Below are 22,899 nucleotides of genomic sequence, written 5' to 3'. Positions count from 1 at the left end.
TGGAGTCAATTCTCATTCTCTATTATGCCTATTTAAAAGAAATAAGTACAAGAATTCGTTATTGGTCAATAATGAAAAATGATCTGGTGAATTTTGTCAAAAATTAATTATAGAATGAAAAATAAGTTTGGTATGTCAAAATAAAAAAATTGTTAGAAATGGTAGTGAACAAGTGAGAAAAGAAAAAAATATATATGATTTTTCATAAAAGAATGTGTATTAACTATTTTACCCTCATACTAATTATAAAATTTTAAGTAAACATTTGCATAAATGAAGATAATGAAATTCTCACCATATTCCATAATAGATTAAAAGTCTATTATAAATTTTGGAGGCTTTTTTATTATTTAAAAAAAAATACTAATAATAGATACCAAACAACTTAAAATAATAAAAAATTCTCATAATTGAGAATGATAATTGATACAAAAAAGAGCTTAAGGGCTCCACTCCAAAGATGAAAGTGCTGGTTTTAAAATTGTGAGATGATAACGAATACTTGAGAAAGAGAAACCATGAAAATAACGCGATAAAATCTGAAAAGACGAGTAAAAGTAAAAAATGAGCTTTTAAATTAATCAATGTTAAAAGTCCGGAGGGTTGATAGAGTGGTATAGACTCATACTTCTTATTGATAAAATATGGATCAGACCTTACGGACAACATATGTAATATTTCCATCTCCTATATATAAAACTCTCATTCTCTAATTTTAAAATTACAGATTGTGAAACAGTACGGATATGAATGTTGATTGTATTTTAATTTTGGATTTTTGGGTAAAAGAATCTTTTTGATTTTGATACCATGCTGGCAGACTTTGGCACAACTTCGCGCCCATGATGAGAATCATTAGAAAAGCAAGAGGGGTGGCCCCATGCGAAGGACTGGGTCAATGGTCAGCGAAAGTGATTCTTCATTTTCATCCGCTTCCGTAAAAATTTTTCAATGCGGTGGTTGGAAGCACATGTTGGATGATGTCCCGCGTTACAGTAAATGCTTTGGATTGAACGAAAAATAAAAATAGAAACAAAAAAGTCACTTTCAACTAACGTCTTTCTTACCAGTTTGCTCTGGAAGATTTTCAATGAATTAATTGTATTGAGTTTTTGAAAAGACACTCCAAGGTTAAATAATTATCTACATTTCATCTAGTGTCAGCAAATTGGAATCGGATTCTTTGGGATTTCAAGTTTTCAACTACTAGTAGAAGAAACACTCTCGGGTTCCTCATTTCTGGTCCAAGTTAAACAGCATGTCCACCTAACGATCAATCGCATCCTATGGGTGATATTAATATTTCCAACAGAAAATCCCAGTGGAATAATAGGTAGCTAGTCGATTGTGATTCACTACTGAACCCATACGGTCCACTCTATAATCAAATTATAATTATTGATTGGACCTCCATCTACTAAATTGGACCGTGGAACTTGAATTACTATTTAATGACTCCTATTTTTTGTTCAGCATTATGTTTTAGTAATTTATGGAATATTCAGCAAATCGTTAGATGGAAATCTCAACAAAAATTTTGATCTCAACCATTAATTTTCAAGAGCATCCGAAAATGATCTCGACGAACCAGTAATATCCTGTTGTTCCCGTATAGATTTTTTTTATTTTTTTTGGTGGCAAACAGAAAAATAAAATTAATAATACGGGCAAATGAGAAATCTGGAATTCCCGTGAAATTTTGCCGTTTGCGTCTCGGCAACTGTCTATTTATTCTTTCGTGCCCCGAGGGTGATGGTGATGGCCCTACCCACCTCCATCATCAACGTCTTCTTTACAGTGTTCAGCCACTCTTCTGTCATCATTCACGTTCTGCCTTTGACAGATGATGCTTCTTCATTCATTCCATTCCTTAGTTCGGTTCCAAGTTCCAACCCTAGCTCTAATTTGGTATGGCTTATACACAGCATAAGCTTCTTTAGTAATGGCGCCGGCTATACAAGGACGATCCTTGTTCAGTGGATGCTTCACCTTGCTAGTTCTCCTCTTCTTCCATCTTGGTTGCTTCATATTCCCAAGCATCGACCGCCTTTCAACGAAAAAGAGGAAGGTATCTCCTCTCTCCTCTTCCTCCACTACTCCATTTCCAGCTCTCAAGTCACCCCAGAAAGCTCTCTCCTCCTCTTGGTCCTTCGTAAAGCGCATCTTCCACTTCACGAACCATAATCAAGATTACGAACTACAAATCGCAAGCCCCACGATCTCAGCCGTTTCATCCGCTAGATCATCGCAGCAACTGACTTTCCATACTGATGACTCAGGCTCAGTTCCACTGCGCAAGAGGCAAAAGGATTCCTCACAGAAGCTCGACATATCGTTGGATCAATCCTCGTTTCCTCTCCGAAACGATATTTTCCCGTGCCCAATCTGCGGCGAGGTTTTCCAGAAAACGCAGCTCCTAGAACAGCACCAATCGGTCAAACACGCAGTTACGGAGCTTTTCGATGGTGATTCAGGAAAGAACATTGTCCAGATCATCTTCAAAGCCGGATGGGAAGATAAAGGCAAGCAAAACCCCATCGTTCACCGGATCCTTAAAATCCATAACAGCCCCAAGATACTATCCAGGTTCGAAGAGTACAGAGAGATCGTGAAAACCAGAGCGGCACGAACAGGAGTGAGGAGAAGCGACGAGAGGTGTATCGCCGATGGTAACGAGCTTCTGCGATTTTACTGTTCCACGTTCGCTTGCGGGCTGGGGCAGAAAGGGAATTCTAGCATTTGTAACCAGTCCTACTGCAGCGTATGCGGGATCATAAGGTCGGGTTTCTCGGCGAAAATGGACGGCATATCGACGCTCTCAAGCAGCTCAAGAGCACACGCGGCGCTTCCGGAAGAGATCGAGACAGAGTTTGCGTTCATTGATGTGAAGCGTGCAATGTTGGTTTGCCGAGTAATAGCGGGGCGGATCGGATGCGAGGGTGAACAGGAGGAGGAAGAGGTAATTGGCAAGGAAGATTCGCAGTATGACACCCTGGTTGGGAGGAACGGTGGAGCCCACTCTAGATTGGACGGAGACGAGCTTTTCGTTTTCAATCCAAGGGCTGTGCTCCCTTGCTTTGTGATTATATATAGCGTTGCCGTGTGAAGCCGTTTGTGTTGGTTTTGCTCTGCTCTTTCTTTGATTGGTTCGTGAATCACGGTGATCAAGCACCGTGTTTTATGTTTGACTGTTTTGAGGTTAGAGTGCTCAAGGTGTGTTCCTCTTCTCTTCTTCTTGTTTTTCTGATGGTTATGGGTGTTTGCCATTTCGCCAATAAATATTATGTATTCTCTCTGGTTGTTGTTTAACGTAATTTGTGTATCTGAAATGGTTAAGGAGTCGTGAAGTGACAGGTACAAGATAAATTATTGTATCTTAGGTTGGAAATAGGAATATACAAATTTTGGTCTCAAATTGAATCTTATCTTTGAAGATAGATGAAAGATCGACTTCTTAGCTTTCAACCGTACTAGAAGGAAACAGGTGGGTTTGACACAGATCACCTTTTTCTTGGTTTCTTCTTTAGTCCTCACTTTTTGCATTTGGATTCTAACATTCAGTTTATATTCCATGGAATCTTGTGGTGGCTTTAGAGGTGGGTTTTGGATTTTAAGTCTAAGAAACAAGTGGGTGAGAGGAGTTGTTCTGTTTGACAGGGACAATCAGTTCATTGGTGCTAATGAATGTGAGTTCGTTGGAGCTCTTTAGGTGCAGACTGTACAGTAATGGAAGTTGAAGGTCTTCATCATGTCTTACTTCGTTTTTTTTTTTTTTTTTTGGTAATCTTCTTGCTTTGTACTTGTAGCATGGGTATGTCAGACGTGTATAATTTTTTTGATATATCTTTTTTTTTTTTTTATAGTAAAAAACTTTAAATTAAGATAGGAATTCATATTGGTTATAGTTCTGCTGTCCGTTATGACCAACATAGCTAATTTACTAAACCATTCTTATAGTGCTTGGGATTTAAAATTACCAAAAGATGATCTAGGGTAGTTCAATAAGGTCTTAACAAAAAAATGTGTTAAATGTATATGCCAAGTAGAATAAGGAGTCTTTAATTGGTTCAACACTGCCTTTTGATTACACCAAATTTTTTGTATCGTAATTTGGTGTTTTTTCGCATATTCTAATCCCATCGTAACTGCCTTAAGTAGTGCCTCCATTTCTCCACCATTAGCTATTTGTCCTGTATCCAAGTAGCTGAGACGCCCTTCCAAAACTATCCCCACGCACCATCCTGCTTTCTTCAATAGTTCATGATATACCACTTTTTTTGATATTCTTACTCTATAAAAATTAGATTATCTGTTTTCTAATAATTATATGAAAACGAAAAAAATGGGATAATATTGATTTACGAACAAAATTTTGTTGAAGAAATAGAAAAAGAAAGAGTCCATCGACATTTTTGTGCTAAAAAAATTTCGAATACCTATTTTCTAATAGTTATATAAGAAGATATTATAATGAAGAAATAGGATAATATGGACTAAAAATTAAGTTGATATCATTAGCCTAGAGAATAATAGGAAAAAGTAATTTTAAATAACTATATTAGAAATCATTTTGCTAAAAAAAATAAGACAATTTTGTCCAATGAAAATATGTATTTTTATATAATAATATGAAATATGATAGAATGATATGATTTTTCTTGGTTGGAGGTTATCTTGTTTGTTGAAATAAAGGTGTGGTAGGAAAAAATGGATGATAAAATTCTTGAAAAAAGTTGGTTTGAATTTTAGTTGGCTCACATGTTAATTTTCCACCCTACCTTTATTGTTTATTCTAGCAGCAAACAAAAGAATGTATTTGTATCTTTTCCATGAAATAACTTAAAAAAAGGGTTCTAAGTGAAATTTTGTAGGTTTTAGAGTCACATATATTAGTAAGGGTGTTAATCTGTACGGTTTCGATAATTCTATACGGTATCAATTTTGAATACCGAAAATCAGAACCATACCATACCAAATATACATTATATGATACGGTTTCGGTATTTACAAAAACAGTTCGATACAGTTTCGGTATTAAATCGATGCGGGAAATAACGGTTTAAACATGATATCTAGTGCAATACAATTTTGGTACGAACAAACCCATTCCACTTTTGTTATTGGTTCATTAAAATCCGAATGAAATTGCAATAAAATAATTGATAGAAGTTGACATTAGTAGAGACAAAACAAGTAAATCTAAGAAAAGAAGTGAAGGACAAAACAAAAAACTGAAACAGGGAATTAGGGATAGGGTAAAGGTAAAGTGTTTTAATTGTAAAATTACATTTATATTCCTTAATTTGGTACGATACCAATTCGGTATGGTTTCGATACATACCGAAGGTATGGGTACCTAAAACAAGAACCGTACTAAAGAAATATGAGTACCTAACACACGAACCAAATTGAAGAAATTCAGTTTCAGTACGTACCATACCGAATTTTAAACGGTGCGATACAGTACAGATGGCGCAGTTCTGTACATTTAAACGGTTTTGGTAGGCATTGTATATTAGTATGAATTTGGATCACCTCCCGCCATTTTTGTAACCACAAAAATTGAGAATAGTCCACAGGAGACAAATTATAAAAAAAAAAGAGTTTAAAGGTCGGACCAACAATGTATCTCTTGGGACTCGTTACTTTAAATCCCCTGCAAGGCTGCAACTGATTCGTTTGTTTTGTTTTTTTTTTTTATCTTTCATATCACAGGGAATTGGAGAACAAGACTGACAGTTTTTTTTTTTTTTTCATATCCAAGCCCCGTTTTTTTTGGGTGGGGGAGTAGTAAGGAAGCATATATGTATAAACCTTAATTGAAGTAGAGAATGGGATAATTTATGTCAGTTAAGAAATATATCTCTGACTTGGACTTGGGCTTAGTTTTTCTCTCTCTGATAAACAGATTTGGGATTGGGTTTATATCTTTGACTTGGACTTGGGTATAGTTTTTACTTTTCTTTTTGATAAACAGACTTAGACTTAGTTTGGAAACCCATATTTTATGTTGAACCAAGGAGATGCTTACCTTTCTAATCCATAATCCAACGTTCAAAATTAAAACCCAATAACGAATTGATTCTAATGAATTTCTAAATTTTCTCTTAATTTGGGCTCTTTTTGGTATCACTTATCATTGTCAATTATGAGAAATTTGTTATATAATAAAGAGAAAATATATTAGATACAAAAAAAACAAATATTCAATCGACTAATTCATTCATTGAGTGTTATATTTATAGTAAGTCTACTCGATTGGAATCATATATGATTCTTGCCCTGATTTCTTGATTGGATTTCTCAGTAGTTATGTTTTATATTTTATTTTTTCTTCTTTGCTCTGGGTTTGTCTTCTTGTCTCTCTTTGGGGTTGGTCCTTATTTATTTATAACCTCCCTTGGATGTCATCTGTATGTACCTGTTAAACCTTACTGACCCTTGGAATCTTGTGAAGGGTATACATATCTATTCGTATTGGTGTTTCATTAACCTTACGGCCTGCTTGTTGGGTGGCTTTTTCTCCCGTGTACATCTTGGTATTTTTGATCGTACTTCCATTATCATTCCCTTCTCCTCTGTGCTTCATTCTTCGTTATCACTTGAGCTTCTGCTATTTTACCATTTCATTGAGTCGTGGATTTCGTGAATATCTTCGTTCTATCTTCTTTGATGTATCATCCCTTCATTGGCTTTGCATGCATTCTTCATATTATTGTTGATTTCTTCTTCTAGTAGGTGTGCTTCTGATGTGTTGTATCATTGATCTTACCTATTACTAACATTCACTTGTTGTGTTTGAGATCTGTTTTTGTGTCGATTATCTGTCACTAGTGTTATATCACATTCATTTTCATGTTTTTTCTGAATATCTTTATATGTTTTATAACATTTTGTCTTGTTTGGATTTTCTTGTTATCACTTATGTACTACTCCTTGTGTATTTCGGATCATTTGCCCTTGTACTGATTGTCTTGGCGTTTCCTGTTTTCTTGGGTGTGTTTTTTTTTATATTGGCGATCTTCCATTGGGGTACTTGGATGTATTTTATCTAGATAATCTCTTATATTCTCTATTGTTGATTGATGGCGTATTTCTTCGTCTGCTCAATTTACTCGCCATTGTCTTTTCAAGATTTTCATTTAACTTTCTTATAATCTCTGCTTTTGGACTCTTGAGTTTCATGATATTATCATCATCATATATCTTACTTTAGATCCATATCCTTTTGGCACAATTATTGGTCATTTTTATGCTTTTCATTTAGTAAATTCTACTAAGATTACCATATATGCCTTGATAATCTTTGGCCTTATTGACAAACTTCCTAGGAATTTTTATATGCTTCATCATTTTGAATCCTTCGGGATTTTCATATTATTTCACCTCGAGTGAGCCATATTAGGTTGTTTATCCATTAGGTGTCATTTTCATATCTTGGTTTAGATTCTGAAGGTGTTGCATCCACCACGGCATGTTTCTATGTAATCAATGCCGGGCATCTGCGTTCTTGTGCCATTTCATGATTTATATATCCGATTTCATTCTTTTTCTCATTTCATTTTTCTGAAAACTCAATTGTGCCCACTGGCTTTATCCTTCGGATGTTGGACTCGGGTCCCTTTTTTTCGCGTTCAGTTGCTTGTTGTCTATCATTTTGGCCATCATTTATTGATTTATAATCATCAACAATTTATGTTCAGATCTCGTCTTGTTGTATTATTTCAACATACATTATGTTTATCGAACTTTTTTTGATTCCATCTTTTTCTTGTGACATAACTAATCGAGATCTCTTCATTATTTTCAGTATTTGAACCTCTTTGGGTTTTTGGTTATGTCTTCGGGTCTTCATAATCAATTGTCTCCATTTATGACCATCTTGTCATTTGCTCATTTTCTCTTCTAGGATTTTATCCTTGGAACCGATTGATCTTCCACATTTTAGCGTGGTTTAATTTCATTTGCTGATAGATTGTCCTTTGTCAATTCTATTGGCATTTCGTGGAATATGGATTTAGTGTTTGTGTCGCTCTGTTGTTTATTATTTATTGCATTATCCTTTGAACTTCAGTTCCGTGCTCGATCGAGGATCTAATGAGTTGATAATGCATACAATCAATCTTTTTTCAACTGTTTATTCTCTCCCTCATGTTGGAACTAATTCATCAAATAATACTCAACAGTATTGCATTAAATAAATCTTCTATCCTTAGATATCTTGAATTATATAGAGATTTATATCAACATATATTCCCAACTTTATTTTGGGACTCATCTTTGTGCATGTGGTGGAGCAATTGGCGTGCCGTACATCCTTTTAAGATGAGTATTTCTTACCATGCCAATTGTATAGGAGAATTTATGACAACATTTTGGCTATCGTACAAATGTACTTTGTTCTCATAAACATGGTTTAGCATTATTGGAGACAATTAATTATTTTACCAAACCATTTTGGATATCATAGTCAGTTTCAACTGTGATCTCGGTTGTTATACAATATCATAAGCTCGAGATGTATTCACCATTATCAGACAAGCTGTCTTTATCTTATAATTCATAATTATGCTCTTAATCTCATTATTTGAGCAAACAATCTAAACACCAAATTGTGAGTTCATAATGAACATAAATGTGACCACTTTATGATGCATCTATTAAATCATATATTATCTAATGGTCCACATGATGGGTGATGGGCCTACATTTCACCCTCTATCGTTTGCGTAGAATGTTCAATCTCAACTTTAGCTGGTGATATTTAATAATAAATATTTCTTGAGAACAAACAATACAAGAATTCACTTAATTGAAGAATCTTCTGGTTCTTCAATGGATGATAATTGATTTTCAATAATTTTTCGCATCATACTTCATCGGTATGGTCCAACCGGTCATGCCAAATATAAAATTATTGGAATCAATGTTCATTTGATTTACCCAGCATGTGTTTCAACCATGCGATATTCGTGTAGTACAATTGGGAGAAATATCTAATAACTTTGTATAGATATTTACTTATACCATTATTTGTAGTCTCAATCTGATAATAATTTTGGCAAATAGCTTTGAAACTTAATAAGTTTCTTTGAGACTTACTACAAAATAATGAATTATTTATAACTAATTTTATCTCCCAGATAATAATAGATTAGCTCTTCCGGAGCTTCCAATCAATGTTGTACTATCGATTTATATGAACATTGGCTTTCGCATCATCAAATAAAAGAAATATGTGTATTTTTCTCTCAGTATAATATGTGTCACAGCATATAAGAGAATATTCACATTCTTCATCAAAATGAAACAAAATATATTAAAATATATATAGAAGTCAATAAAAATTATGAAGAAAGATTAAATTTAAGATAAACTAACATATGAGATGAGATTTGAAGAGAAAAGAATTACATAATTAAATCTTCAACTATTATTTTCAAAGAAATTTGCAGCATCTAGATGTGTAGTATCTGTGAGGCCATCAAAATCATTCCTTTTATAGGCAAATAATTAAGTATCATGATTTTGGAAAATCCAATTTATCTCCACATTATTTTTATTTCTTTAATTAAGGCTTGACAAAACTTAATTAAACAAGCCTTAATTAAATATTGTGGAATACGACAAATACATGTCTAATAGCTTTCATACCACATCGGTAATAAATATTATCTTCACTTCTTGAATTGTTATATTGAGAATCCTTATTATTCTCTTATTTACTTCCATAATAATGACGTAATTATTCGTCTTTTGTCTCATCCTCTTCCACGGTTATGCCATAATTTTAATTTTGCCTTCTTTCGGGCATATCATGAATTGATGCATTCACTTCGGGAATGGAACATAACCAATAAGACGAGCTTCATGACTTTTCATTAATAGTCCATTATTTTACTCAGCCACAAATAGGCATGATATAATTCAGAGTATTTCTTAAAACTCCTTTTACAATATTACTATTGTAACAACAAATCTGAAACTTGAAAATTTGTTGGGATATTTTCATGAATAATATTTTTTCCTTATAATTTCAAAAGAGAATTAATTTAAAAAAACTACAGATCTGTATTTATTTACGGTTTCAAATCTTGCAACTTCATGTGCATCTTGATCGTACTTATTTCGTTTCAAATCTTGCAACTTCAAGTGCATCTGTCTTTATTTCGCTTTCAAATCTTGCAACTTCAAGTGCGTCTGCAGAACTATACTCATTTACAGTTTCAAATCTTGCAACTTCATGTGCATCTGTAGAACTGTATTCATTTCCAGTTTCAAATCTTGCAACTTCAGGTTCATTTAACAATATTTGTGATGCAAAGCTAGCAACCACTATATACAATAAATAAAACCACAATCGTTAAAGCAACATAATATCTTATTGTTTGATTGATTCTTAGATTCAATAAAACACATACCTTTTTATCATGATGCACTTACATTTCAAGATGAATAAGGTAAACTCCATTGTTTATAAAAACGTGCGAGGAGGTCGATCATTCTTTTCACTTTGGAATAGAAAACATAATGATACATAGTCTGCTGTCTTTCTTCTCAAAACGCAATACTTCAAGCGGATTTGTTCTTCGAGCGGAATCGTGCTGATAACGTGTTATATAATAAAGAGAAAATATATTAGATACAAAGAAGAAAGACAAGATGAGTTCAATCAGAACTAATTCATTCAGTTGAGTGCATTACATATTTATAGTAGAAGGAGCATCTACTCTGATATGGAAATACAATATATGATTCTTGCACACAATAAGATATTCTTGATATGGAAAGATAGATTGCCGTCCAAGATAGAAGGTGCATAGAATGGGAATATTGACTGCCAATATTGTGTAATGAGATGGTTGTGATCTTCACCAATATTGCATCCTGAGGTAATTGAGATCTTCAATTGGAAGTACAATCTCTTTGGGGTAATGGACATCCATAATAAATATTATTTATAACAAAATTTTTATTATTTTAAATTGTTTGGCATCTATTTTGAATTTTATTTTGAGCAAATTGCACAGGCACCCCAAAATAGAGGCATTAAAGCACAGACACCCCATTTTATGTTTAAAAAACACAGACACCCCAATTCAATAAACATATTAGTCCATTCTGTTATTGAAACCATTAGTCCACTGTTTATTTTTATTAAATTTCAAAAATGCCCTTATGTAAAAAAAAAAGGACAAATGCATTCTCTCTCTTCACTCGGCTCTCCACTTTCGGCTCCGTCGTGCCACCACCATCATTACCGCCTCCGAAGCGAAGGTTTCCATCCTACTAATGCAATCGAAGATGATAAACCCAAAATTTGATATTTATCTATACACGATCTTGCTTCAGATCAGCAATTCGACGTCCATTGCTTCCAGCTGGGCAGTACAACGCATTCGCTGGTCGACATATAGATCAAAACCTAAAACCGGAAGGAATACCTTTTGGAATATCTTTTTCTTCGCTTCCAGTTTATCTAAGCAAAATGCAAAACTGAGCACAAAAAGGAAGTTTCAGTCGAGAGAAGAAAAAACCAAAACCTCCGCCCTCCTTGTTCACCTAAACTAACAAATAAGCCTAGAGCGAAAGAGAGCAAGAAGATTTCAAGAAGTCAGTTCCGATTAAAACGGAATCATTTTATTTCAGGTAACCAGATTCCGTTAAAAAGGAAATCATTGGATTTCAAGAAATCAGTTACGATTAAAAAGGAAACCATTCACAATATCATCGGATCCATTAACTGGATAAAGAACTAGAAACAAGTAGCCATTAATGCATCCTACCTCAGCAGAACTCCTGCGAAACTCTCTAAGAACAATCTTGTCCCAGTCATTGATATCGAACTCAACAGAAGATCTCATTCTGGTTCTAGGTTTTGAGCGCTATGCGAAATGCAAAACTGAGCACAAAAAAAGAGGTTTCAGTCAAGAGAAAAACCCAAAACCCCAGCACTTCTTGTTCATCCAAATTTTGTATAATTCCACTCAAACGGCAATGGATACTTTCAAAATAATAAAGACACATGTGAGATTCTTCCCAAAATTTATGGAGAGCTTCTCTTCCTCTCTCTGTTTCTCTTCGCTACCTGAAAATCATTCAAAGGAATCAATAATAACCACATTAAATATTAAAACCACTTGCAGAAGAAGCCACTTGACCCATTACTAATTAAAACCGAATCCTTTTTACCTTTCTGAAAAAATCTAGTTAGTCACAGGTATATCAAATGAAAATATAGTAAGAGGTTAACTGAGAGAGACAAAGATTTTAGAATCCATTATATCGTCGTAGGCCGCGAGAAGACGGTGTTCATGAGCAAGGCTCGACGACGGAGGTGGAGAGCCAAGTGAAGAGAGAGAATACATTTGGCCTTTGTTTTACATAAGGGCATTTTTAGAATTTAATAAAAATAAACAGTGGACTAATGGATTCAATAATAGAATGGACTAGTATGTTTATTGAATTGGGGTGTTTGTGTTTTTTAAACATAAAATGGGGTGTCAGTGCTTTAATGCCTTCATTTTGGGGTGTCTGTGCAATTTGCTCTTTTATTTTTATTTAAAATAATAGAAAAACCTCCAAAATCCATAATGAACTTTTTGTCCATTATGGATTATGATGAGAATTTCATTATCTTCATTTGTGTAAGTTTACTTAAAATTCTATAAGTAAGATGAGGGTAAAATAGTCAATACACATTCTTTTATAACAACCATACTTTTTCCTTCTTTTCTCACTTGTTTACTATCATTTTTAACAATCTTTTATCTTGACACCAAACTTATTTTCTATTTTATAATTTATTTTTGATAAAATTCATCAAACCATTTTTCATTATTGACCAAAAATGAATTCTTGTACTTATTTATTTTAAATAGGCATAATAGAGAATGAGAATTGATACCAAAAAGAGCCTTGGTCTCTCTCTTCTTTTAGAGGCTTAATTTTAGGGATTAATTAGATTCAATTTCTAATTGAGTTCTAATTCTGAAGATTGGAGTATTGACTGCCACATGTCACAATCCTAGATATGAATGATAGGAAATTGTAGGGGTGGGAATTGTAAAGGATGTGATGGGACCCATTACACCTCATATATGGATTTTTTTTGAGTTTATCCTCTTTCGGCCTTTTTCTCCTTTTGTCTTTTCATTTTATGGAGCTCTACTTGGGGGTTCCTGTGTAGTTTACGGTCCCAATCGAAAACTTGTGGTTGAGACAAAATCTCAACTACTCATTTCATAGTTAAACTTTCACAAAAAAAAATCACTACGCAAAATGAGTGGTTGAGATTTCGTCTCAACCACAAGCTTCAATCTCAATCATAGGTAATTGCGCAACATTGAAGCAATATGATCATTTTTAATTATATAGCAGGGAACACAACCTTTAGTCTTAATTAACCTGAAGCACCTATAATAGCCTCTATTGAGATGCACCATAGTGGTTTGATGGTGTTTGATCTCAGAGGTTCAGATGCATTACATCGGACTTACATAACAAAACATTTCACTATCTGAAAAGAAGTATCATTTATACTTTCAATTTCGATCCGTTCGTTGATTATAGTCTTATCAAGTGTTCATAGACTACTCTTTCTTCTTTCAACAACAATTAGTAAAAAACAACCTGATCAGTTCTTATCTGAAATCTGATTTTTCCTTGGACATCACTAGAAATTATAAGAATTATTTATGACTATGAGGACAATGTGACTCCTTAACACTCACTCCCTCCAACCAAAAGAAACCCCCAAGAAAAAAAGAATGAAACAAGAAGAACTAGAAATAAAGGAGAGAACCACGTTATTTTCTTTCCTATGGTGGAAAGGAATAGCAGAAAATCACCAGCAAGCAAGATAATTGAAGTGTTGGTACCAATTAACACAAGCAAATAAGTACAACGTCGGCTATAAAAGCTGTAAATACAAGAGTTATCATTATACGTCTATCACTAAAACCAGCAAATACAAACTGGAGTTGGATTAAGTCACACTAAAATACTTTCTTTGAGTTATCTGAACGTCTTGAATTGTGGGTTGACCAAGGTTCATACACCCAAGATAAAACAATTAATCACAAACCACTGCAGTATTCTTTAGATCTCAACCAAACTCATCAAGAACGCGAGAGAGAAGAATCAAATTCTCATCCTGCAGTTTTAACTCTCTCGCTAACATACTAGGCTCTTTCTTTCTTGGGTGCAACTAGTCCATTTGTACCTGCAAGCATCTCGTACTTATCCTTCCTAGTGAGGTTGGTGCACTCAAATCCTAATGTAGCTGAGAGCACCCTCTGTACATAGTTAGCAACCTCAATGGGTGACTTGCCCCCTTTGCAAGTGAGCTCTGTGGGCAGCTGGTTCAAGAATGTTATCTCAAAAGTGGGTCTTGGGTTCATAAACACAAAATACGGGTCCATCAGTTTAAACCCACGGGTGGATGTTCCATAGAATAAGGACTGATTTGTATTAATGGCCACAGGAACAATCCTATCGGTGAGCTCTGCGAACATTGCACTGAACCTCAAAAGGAAGGGTTCTCTGCAAGTTGTACCTTCAGGGCAGATCACCAAGTCCCCTTCTTCCAGCAATCGTTTGATGTTAGCAGCATCTTTCTCTCGTTCTCTTGATAATGCCACTGCTTTGATGGGTGAGATCATCTCTGTAAACTTGCTTATACTGTAGGTTACACAGCTTGCCTTTCTTCCAAGGGCAACTGTAGTGACGACCGGATCAAGAACTGTTCTGTGGTTGCAGACGAAGAGGAAACCTGGTTGGCCTTTCTTGGGTGGAGGAGGAGGGTCACCCTTCACGATCAGCTTGATTCCAAGCATCTTGTAGATGTACCAAACAATAGGCTCTGGCAAATAAATGGTTAAGTAGACTCTGATGAGGGAGAGAAACAACCCAATCGGCATCCAAAGAAGGGTCAGGAGGGCCACCAAAGGGGTGGGTCTCTGTACTAATCTGCCCTCATGAAAGATCACTGGGTTTGGAAGCTTGTTTCTTGGCACAGGCTCGCATTTGGTCCTCGGTACCATGTACCCTTCCTGTACATACACATTTTATACATTAGCCCCGCCTTGTAAGAAGAGCTGCAATGTTACATAAAACTCTACAGCGTTAGAACTTAAAAAATGATAAAAATCGCTCCAAGACCCGTTCTCATCAGTCATCACCAACAGCTTTATTAGTTAAATATCGTGAATTTCTAATTTTTTGTCAAGTTAAAATTTAATAGAATTCACCTGACGTCCATTTAATGATAGACATCACAGGTACCATCACTTTAGATGCACCGGCCTAGCAAGATCCTGTGAGGAAAGGCGCACAGAAGGATCAGACGATCAGCCTTGATTTTGGTGGAGCGCAATAGACTCTGAGCGTTTAAGTTCCCTGTTAAACCTCAAGATGTAGATCAGAAAGAAATTACTTCTGGATCGTCGACCAGGTTTCACATAAACACATGGTTCGCTTTGGAAGCCATTGGAGAGAAGACATTAATTTTGCATCCATAATTAGTTCGTAGTTGAGAACCGATGCAGTTGCAATCACAGTAACCAGAACAGATCTCTGACACGACTCTATTACTAAGATACATGTGAGGACCGTGCATTAGGCAGGCATTTAATGCACAGTATTCAAGTTCATTTCAAAGGCAAATTGTTGATAAAAAAGAGAACGATTGTGTTGTCACCTCACAATAACTATCGTGATTTTGTTGTGTGAAAGACAGGAGCTTCACGTTTTGAAGACAGTTTATTAAATCAATCGACACTCCCTATATTCCCAGCTCTCCCTATGGTTCTACCTTGCTCTACCCAAATGAATTGATATTCAAAACTCCCTACCTATCCCCGTACCTATTAGTAATGGCTGACAAACGATTAATTGATAGACTTGCAAGATTACAAAATAGAAGTTCTACAGCTACAATTATCAAACGATAAATAAATCAAGTTTAAATCACATGTCATGTCCCAATAAAAATATAGTTTTCCTGAATTAGTAGATTAATGGGAAGGGGTACACAGCAACAGCTAAGGTATTTCAGCGATGATTAAGAGCCCAACTGTCCAAGCCACATACAGATAGTAGGTATGAGTGCATGAATGCTAGTTGTATTTATTTTTGTCCTCTCAAGCCGCATGAACTCTTATTATAACAACATGCATGATGAAGATGCATAATTTAGAGACTTCGTACGACCAAATTTTCAAGATGATCAAGAAATAAACCCTGTTATAAGAAATGAGCTTCTGTTATAAGATCATATCACGATCCACGATAAATTATATCGCATAAACCATGCAAAAGCAATTCAAGGTATTAAAGAAGCCAAAACCAAAAAAAAAGAAACTATGGAGGAGGAGACGGATCAAACCTTACAAATAGACATGAAATCGTGATCAGTCTCTGTGTCTCCCATGCCCACATCAGGCCTAGCTTCCTCTAATTCTCGCTCCACAGCAGCTCTCTTAAGATCTCCAACAAGAACACCGGGTTTCTTAACAAACCCAGTTGCCCTACCAGATTTAAAGACCTGGAGTTCAGTACCAAGCACCTTGTCTGCTCCTAAATACTTCTTAACGAAGGGCTCCACCATGATCCTTGGATTTGCAGTCACTATGTATCTTTTCCCGAAGGAACCGAATGCACGCCAACTCTCTGGGTGCACATCGTCGGCATAGAACCTGGGCAACACAGACCTTGACACCAGCTCAATATCCCTTATCTTTAAACCAGCAAAGGTGATGAATACGAAGATCTGAATGGAGAATGACTCCGACATGAATAAGGATATGGTGTACACGATGGGAGCCGATGCCAGAAGAAGAAGTGCCCGAAGAAGGCTGCCTGCTTCAAGAGCAACAAGCATGTAATAAGGGAAAGCACTTGGAGACACCAGAAGGGTGCCATCGAGGTCTGCCGCCACTGTTTGATTGAATCTTCCTTCAGAGCTGCACCTAGAGATCGGCTCAAAACCATGATGAGACCCCATCAGAGCTCTTCACCTTCAACTATAACTCTTCGTTGTGCGAAACCGCAAACTTCCAACAGAAAAGAAAGAGATCGAAATTGTAATTTAGGTTGGAAGGGGCCGGAGTAGTGGGCATTTAAATCAAGGCGGGTGGGGCTGTGCCATGGGGTCTGAGTAGTTGAAAAGATGTAAACCGAAATCAATTTACCCACTTATGTTGGCAAAGAGGACATATGGAAATTAAGATTAAAGAGCTATTACTTATAACTTGAATCTTTTAACTACCAACTTGTACAAAATGGCTTGAAGAGTCCCCTATTTTCTTTTTTAGAATCTATTCAAAATCCTTTTAGATACTTCTAAACAATTTTGTACATTAATTTTAAGTTTTTTACTCGATCATTTCAACTTCCAAGAGATACCTACAAATTTCTAATGAGTTTTTTTAGACTAGTAAAATAATTACTAATAAACGACATTTTTTTCTTTCTTTCAATTCTAGTGTATATATTTACAATAATCTTTATGTATTAAAGCTTGGGCAAAATTAACCTCGCCGGTGTAACCAGTAACCTAAAACCATGAAAAAGGAAGTGTTACTTTTATACTTCAAACTTACCCCCAAAAAAAAACTATACTTCAAAATGTTGTTTCATTAATTTCTGGACAGTTACTTCTGCTCCCCGTCTGATCTGAGCCATGCCAAACTTCATCGCTAGTTTATCTATTCATCTTTCTATAGGAGTGAAACATCAGTAAATAGTTGAAGACTTGAAGTTACACTGAAAGGGTAAACCCCATTCTACAGGGTTGGGTTGGGTTGGATTGAAAAGTTGCAGAGTCAATACCTATTTGTTAGGTCAATATCACTGTGAGTCACCTCTTGCGTTCCTTCAATTCTCGAAACCGATCTCCTGTACCCAAACTAGAAAGAAAATTGCCATCTCTTTCTCTTTTTTTGGTACGAAAACTTTTGAAACTGCAATCAATTAGGCATTTAAGTCGTACACAGTTAAGGGGAGTAGGGTGAGTGACACGTGTATAAATACTTCACATTGACCGAAGTGTTTTTGGTTTGGACGTCGCTACAGTGCATGGATCCCAACTCGGAGTTGATGGTCCTCGAGCACCCAACTGGATTTTGTCAGTATGCCACACAGCGACACAGGTTTATTCATGAGCTCTATCCCTGGAGAAAAAAAACAGTAAGATGGATCTAGAATATCTTTAATCTTATTCGTTTTCATTTGGATGTCTTTCAATGCTGATCGTAATTCCGACCAAGCTGCACTAATTTTCGATTACTTTCTCGTGGTCAGAGATAATGAGTCCTATAAAAAAGGTTAGACGCTAGCTGGTTAGGATGTCAGGCAACTGCCTCCGATGATTAAATCAAACAGTGATTAGGTTAAAATCCCGTGCTAGAGCTATACAAGAGTATTTTTAGAATCCGTTCATTCCTTACTGTAGGGGTGAGTCCTTGTTTAAATAATGTATAGGTTACCTATTCGGGGATGGACAGTCTTCCCTGATGGTGGCCGTTATGTCTGTCTTGACTACACTTCTTCGTCAATTATCCCACTTAATCATCTTTATAGTTTGACTTTCTATCCGGGGCGTTGTTGCCATATAGGCCAGTGTAAGTGACGGCTTTACTTGGTTGGTCGGTTAAGCTCCTGACTAAGTATTAGCCCTACTCGGGTCTTGTATCAGTTGGGTACAAAACTTCCGCATCACATTTCATCCCTTCCTGAGCCTATCGTTTATATTTTTTGTTTGGGTCAAACCTATCATTTATCAAATTGTTCACAACTAAGACATGAAAACTGTTGATACATGTAACTGCATGCTTTAAGTAGTTATATTAAGTTTTATCATTTCATATAAAAATAAAACAAAAGTAAATTACAATTGCATGCTTTAGTTGGATTAAACTTTAAATTGCATGTTTTAATGCTCTAAATTATGGATTTGCAAATTCTCAAAATTACAAGTTGTACGTATACTCTTAACATTCCAAGATTTCGTTAAGTCAAGATCAATAAAATAATTACATTATCCTCATTAAAGTAAAATAACATCACTACCTCCATTTAAACCTTTCTATACCTACCCAACCCTTACGTGGGTGAAGGGTTCATCTTCCATTTATATCTCATCAGAAATTACCAACAACCCCTCCCCCTACCGGGGACCATACCCCTGACCTTCTTATGCCAAAATTCCCCCTCCCCCCTTTTCTCTTCTCTTATTCTTCCTTTTTTTGCTTTCTTGTGGTACTTGGATTATAATCAGCAAAATGAGTTACCAAGAACATGAACTGCTCGGTCAGCGGCAAAACCAGGGGACCTAGAGTGGCTATGTTGGTTTTCAGAGCGTCACCAGCCACAACCACCAGTTCTCGGGCAAGTGAGACCCCAATAGTCCCCTTTTCGTCTTCTCTTTGGTACACATAGTTGTAGCTGCTGTTGTCGGCGCCCTTGTGGGTTCTCACGGTGTGGACAAGCTGGTACTTGGAGCGGCATCTATCCTTGGCTCTGTTTGAGAGGAGCACAGTGGCGCCGCCCTTTCGGAAGATACAGTTGCAGAGAAGCATGGAGAGGTCGCTGCCAAAATACCAATTAATGTTAATGTTCTCCGTGCTCACCACAACAACGTACGTGTTTGCTTGGGCCCTAAGGAGGTTCTTGGCGAGACTGATGGAAACGAGGCCAGCCTGCAACCCATCCCTCCCAGGTTGAAGCTCTTGATGTCACTTCTCCAAATTCGTTAACAAAATTAACTTTAGCTGTGATTTTTTCAGAAGAAAAAAGAAATGGAATACCCTAAATCGCACTTGTTTGTATCTTACTGCAGTCAAAGCCTATATTTTATAACCAACAGTAACCATTTCCCAGACTTTTTAGAAGAAAGGATCGAGAGAGAGAAGGGGTGATTTTAAGTAGGAAAAGGTGAGGGTGGTGGTCGTAGGCAAGCGGGAGTTAGTGGGCGGTTGCCGGCGAAAAATAGATGGAAGATGGGTGGGTTGGGTATAGGAGAGTTAAATGGGGGTACTTATGTTATTTGATTCTAATGAAGATAATATAATCATTTTACTCATGAATTAACGGAATCTTTGATGAATTGTAGTGTGCAACTTGTAATTTTGAGAGTATCAAATCTGTAATTTATCTACTCAATCAATTTGTGTCCTTGTTCGCCCAATTGCCAACGACAAACATGAAATTGACACCTATGCCCATTCTGAGGGAAAAAATAAAACCAAATTCCATTTCTTGAAAGACTTACTAAACTCCACTTAAGTAGCTATAAAAATAGCCCAACTAAAGCAAGTACAATTGAAATATATATGGTGTGATGAAACAATAGCTACATATCTACTTAAAGGCAAAGAGATAAAACCAATTATTTCATTCTTTACTTTCTATTCTGGCACATATTCTACCTCACTTTCAAGTTAGAATTCTATAATTTAAGACTTGATATTACCAAAAATTGACTACTTAGTCTAACAATCGAACATATAGGACTTTCTTGTTTAGAGGCCTGCCTCATGTTGAATGTAATTGCACTTTTAAATCTTAATATAAACTTCCTCCTTTCTTATCCGATTTTATTTTATTTTTATTTGTTTTGAGTCAGCAGGTGAAGCTTTCACCTTTATTTTCACCCCTCATGATATCATCTTTTGAAAATGTACATGTTTTTTTTGTATAATAGTTACTTTGCATTGGTCCTTATTAAGTTCATTTGTTTGTTTCATCTAACAAATAAGATATCCACATCTTGCTTCAGTGGCGTGTCTAGTGGTGCCAGCCAGCCACGCCACGTGAATTTTATTAAATTCTATCGGTTCAAAATACTATGTAATTATATTAAACCAATTTAAGTGATACGAAATCGATTTTTCTTTAAAATAAACTAACCATGTTTTATGCGAATAAAACTAAATCAAAATAAAATTCACAACGGTAATAACCACAGCCACCACCATGTACGAAACCCACTGCTAGGCGCTAGCTAAACCAAATTATTTGGCAAATTATAAGATGTGGTGTAGCAAGAATCTTCCATTATTTTCTCCGATTTTTCTTAAAATTATGACTACGGATGCTAACGGGTGAGCTGGGTTGGATCTGGCTTTTTTTTCTTTCAGAAAATCTCAGGCCAATTCTAGCTATTTCGATCCTTAAAAAGTTGATGAAACTGGCATAGTTTATTCGTCATTACATGAGCTAGAGAACATACACGTTTGAGAAACGAATGAGATTGAGTTCTGCAGTAGCAAAGAGCGGAAGGTCAAACAAGCCAAAAACAAGTCCAAATCCAAAGGGAAGAAACAAAATTCTTCTACCCTTTGGTCTCAACAGATCAAATATATATCCATCACTTGGATTTGAAGGGAATGGCTCTGATCACCACCTGATGGTAAAGAGCTGCAAGTGCTGCACCGATGAAAGGCCCCACCCAGAAAATCCACTGCATTATTCACCAAAAACACCCAACAATTAATTCTAAGTGATGGTTTTAATTAGCTGTACATTGATCATTAAAAATAAAAAATGGATAGTACATACGTGGTCATCCCAGGCGTGCTTCCTATTGTAGATAATGGCGGCGCCGAGACTCCTTGCTGGGTTGATACCGGTTCCTGTAATGGGAATGGTGGCCAAGTGAACGAGGAACACTGCGAACCCGATGGGCAACGGTGCCAAGATCTGTAAGTACCAATTACAACATACACCAAATCATCAACATATCGATTCACCACCTGTTCGATGAAAAGGCTAAAAGAAGCCAGACGAGGAGCAAAGAATGACTTACAGGAACATGGGAATCTCGAGCATTACGCTTGGCGTCGGTGGCAGAGAAGACGGTGTAGACAAGGACGAAGGTGCCCACAATTTCGGCTCCTAGGCCATCACCTTTGGTGTAGCCATGGGCCACCGTGTTGGCACCTCCACCTAGCATTTCGTATTGGCTCTTCTCCAACCCCTTCACAACTCCAGCACCGCAGATTGCCCCAAGGCACTGCATCACCATGTAGAACACCGCCCTTGTCAGTGTCAGCTTCCTTGCCAGGAAAAGTCCGAACGTCACAGCTGGGTTTATGTGACCTCCTGCATATATATACAGTTCATATAGTTCTTTCAGTTCACAGTCAAAAAATATAAGTCTTTAGGATCAAAAGATATAATTTGGGTTTAGGCTAGCTTTTAGGTTACCTGAGATGCCAGCAGTGCAATAGACGAGAGCAAAGATCATTCCACCGAAAGCCCAAGCGATGCCTTGGATCCCAACGGAAGCACACTTGGTGGGGGATCTATTCACACCCATCACGGTCAATATGGTGATGTACAAGAACAGGAAGGTGGCCATGAACTCAGCAATCCCAGCCCTGTAGAAGGACCATGAACTCAACTCCTCTGCCACGAACAAAGGCTCTGGAGGTGACTCCTTGTAGTCCTTGTCTTGGCTCTGGGCTGCCGTCCCTATTGGCACCTTCTCCTGGAATTTGTTTGCTCCCACCCTAACATCCTCTTCTTTCCCCTCCATCTCTCTCCCTAGATCTCAGAGGATTCCTCTGACTTCCTAGCTAGCTAGTTGCTAGTTGCTAGTTCCTGGATCTGAAATTAATAAAATGAAAGCTTCGGAAATTGAAATGGTAGTGTTGAAGTTAACAGTAACACTTTGAGTAGCGATGAAGGCTGTGAATTTGGCCTGGTTTTATACATAAAGGAATGCTAAATTCCATATAATTAATTAAATACATAAACATTAATAATCAATCATGGGTTGGTGGCAAAACCAGCTAGCTAATCCATGCATACTCTATATTTTTTTCTTCATATCCTTCTGCGCCCGGTTAACTCTCTCTCAAAAACAAATTTGGACAACGCACTCCATCCATTATA

General features: G+C 36.5%; 3 protein-coding genes across 3 annotated transcripts; 1 reads left to right on the top strand and 2 right to left on the bottom strand.

The window, feature by feature from the left end:
- Positions 1 to 1,788: 1,788 nt before the first annotated feature.
- LOC149027729 (zinc finger (C2H2 type) family protein) lies at positions 1,789 to 3,504 on the top strand. The gene has a single exon (XM_089147313.1). The coding sequence runs from the start codon at positions 1,943 to 1,945 to the stop codon at positions 3,104 to 3,106; it is 1,164 nt and encodes a 387-aa protein (XP_089003439.1). The 5' UTR covers positions 1,789 to 1,942; the 3' UTR covers positions 3,107 to 3,504.
- A 10,347-nt stretch (positions 3,505 to 13,851) lies between these two features.
- LOC149027728 (glycerol-3-phosphate 2-O-acyltransferase 6-like) lies at positions 13,852 to 17,060 on the bottom strand. Its single transcript, XM_089147302.1, has 2 exons — positions 16,388 to 17,060; positions 13,852 to 15,053 (listed from the first exon to the last, which is right to left on the bottom strand). The coding sequence occupies exons 1-2, from the start codon at positions 17,003 to 17,005 to the stop codon at positions 14,184 to 14,186; spliced, it is 1,488 nt and encodes a 495-aa protein (XP_089003428.1). The 5' UTR covers positions 17,006 to 17,060; the 3' UTR covers positions 13,852 to 14,183.
- Positions 17,061 to 21,181: 4,121 nt separating this feature from the next.
- On the bottom strand, positions 21,182 to 22,661 carry LOC149027727 (putative aquaporin PIP1-4). Its single transcript, XM_089165355.1, has 4 exons — positions 22,210 to 22,661; positions 21,809 to 22,104; positions 21,562 to 21,702; positions 21,182 to 21,463 (listed from the first exon to the last, which is right to left on the bottom strand). Exons 1-4 carry the CDS (start codon positions 22,538 to 22,540, stop codon positions 21,371 to 21,373), a joined length of 861 nt encoding a protein of 286 aa, XP_089021481.1. The 5' UTR covers positions 22,541 to 22,661; the 3' UTR covers positions 21,182 to 21,370.
- Between the last annotated feature and the right edge of the window lie 238 nt (positions 22,662 to 22,899).

Source organism: Hakea prostrata, chromosome 1 (assembly GCF_041222555.1).
Source record: "Hakea prostrata isolate BN-2017 chromosome 1, UWA_Hpros_2, whole genome shotgun sequence".
Classification (NCBI taxonomy): Eukaryota; Viridiplantae; Streptophyta; class Magnoliopsida; order Proteales; family Proteaceae; genus Hakea; species Hakea prostrata.
The sequence above is the reverse complement of the archived record's forward strand: the minus strand, read 5'-3'. Positions and strand labels throughout refer to the sequence as shown.

Bases quoted from the DNA above. Each gene is read 5' to 3' on its own strand.
- LOC149027729 (XM_089147313.1), top strand. From the start codon at position 1,943: ATGGCGCCGGCTATACAAGGACGATCCTTGTTCAGTGGATGCTTCACC.
- LOC149027728 (XM_089147302.1), bottom strand. From the start codon at position 17,005: ATGGGGTCTCATCATGGTTTTGAGCCGATCTCTAGGTGCAGCTCTGAA. The intron at 15,054-16,387 runs GTTTGATCCGTC...GTGTATGTACAG, and splicing joins ATTTCATGTCTATTTGTAAG to GAAGGGTACATGGTACCGAG.
- LOC149027727 (XM_089165355.1), bottom strand. From the start codon at position 22,540: ATGGAGGGGAAAGAAGAGGATGTTAGGGTGGGAGCAAACAAATTCCAG. The intron at 22,105-22,209 runs GTAACCTAAAAG...ATATATATGCAG, and splicing joins TTGCACTGCTGGCATCTCAG to GAGGTCACATAAACCCAGCT. The intron at 21,464-21,561 runs GTATGTACTATC...TGAATAATGCAG, and splicing joins AGCACGCCTGGGATGACCAC to TGGATTTTCTGGGTGGGGCC.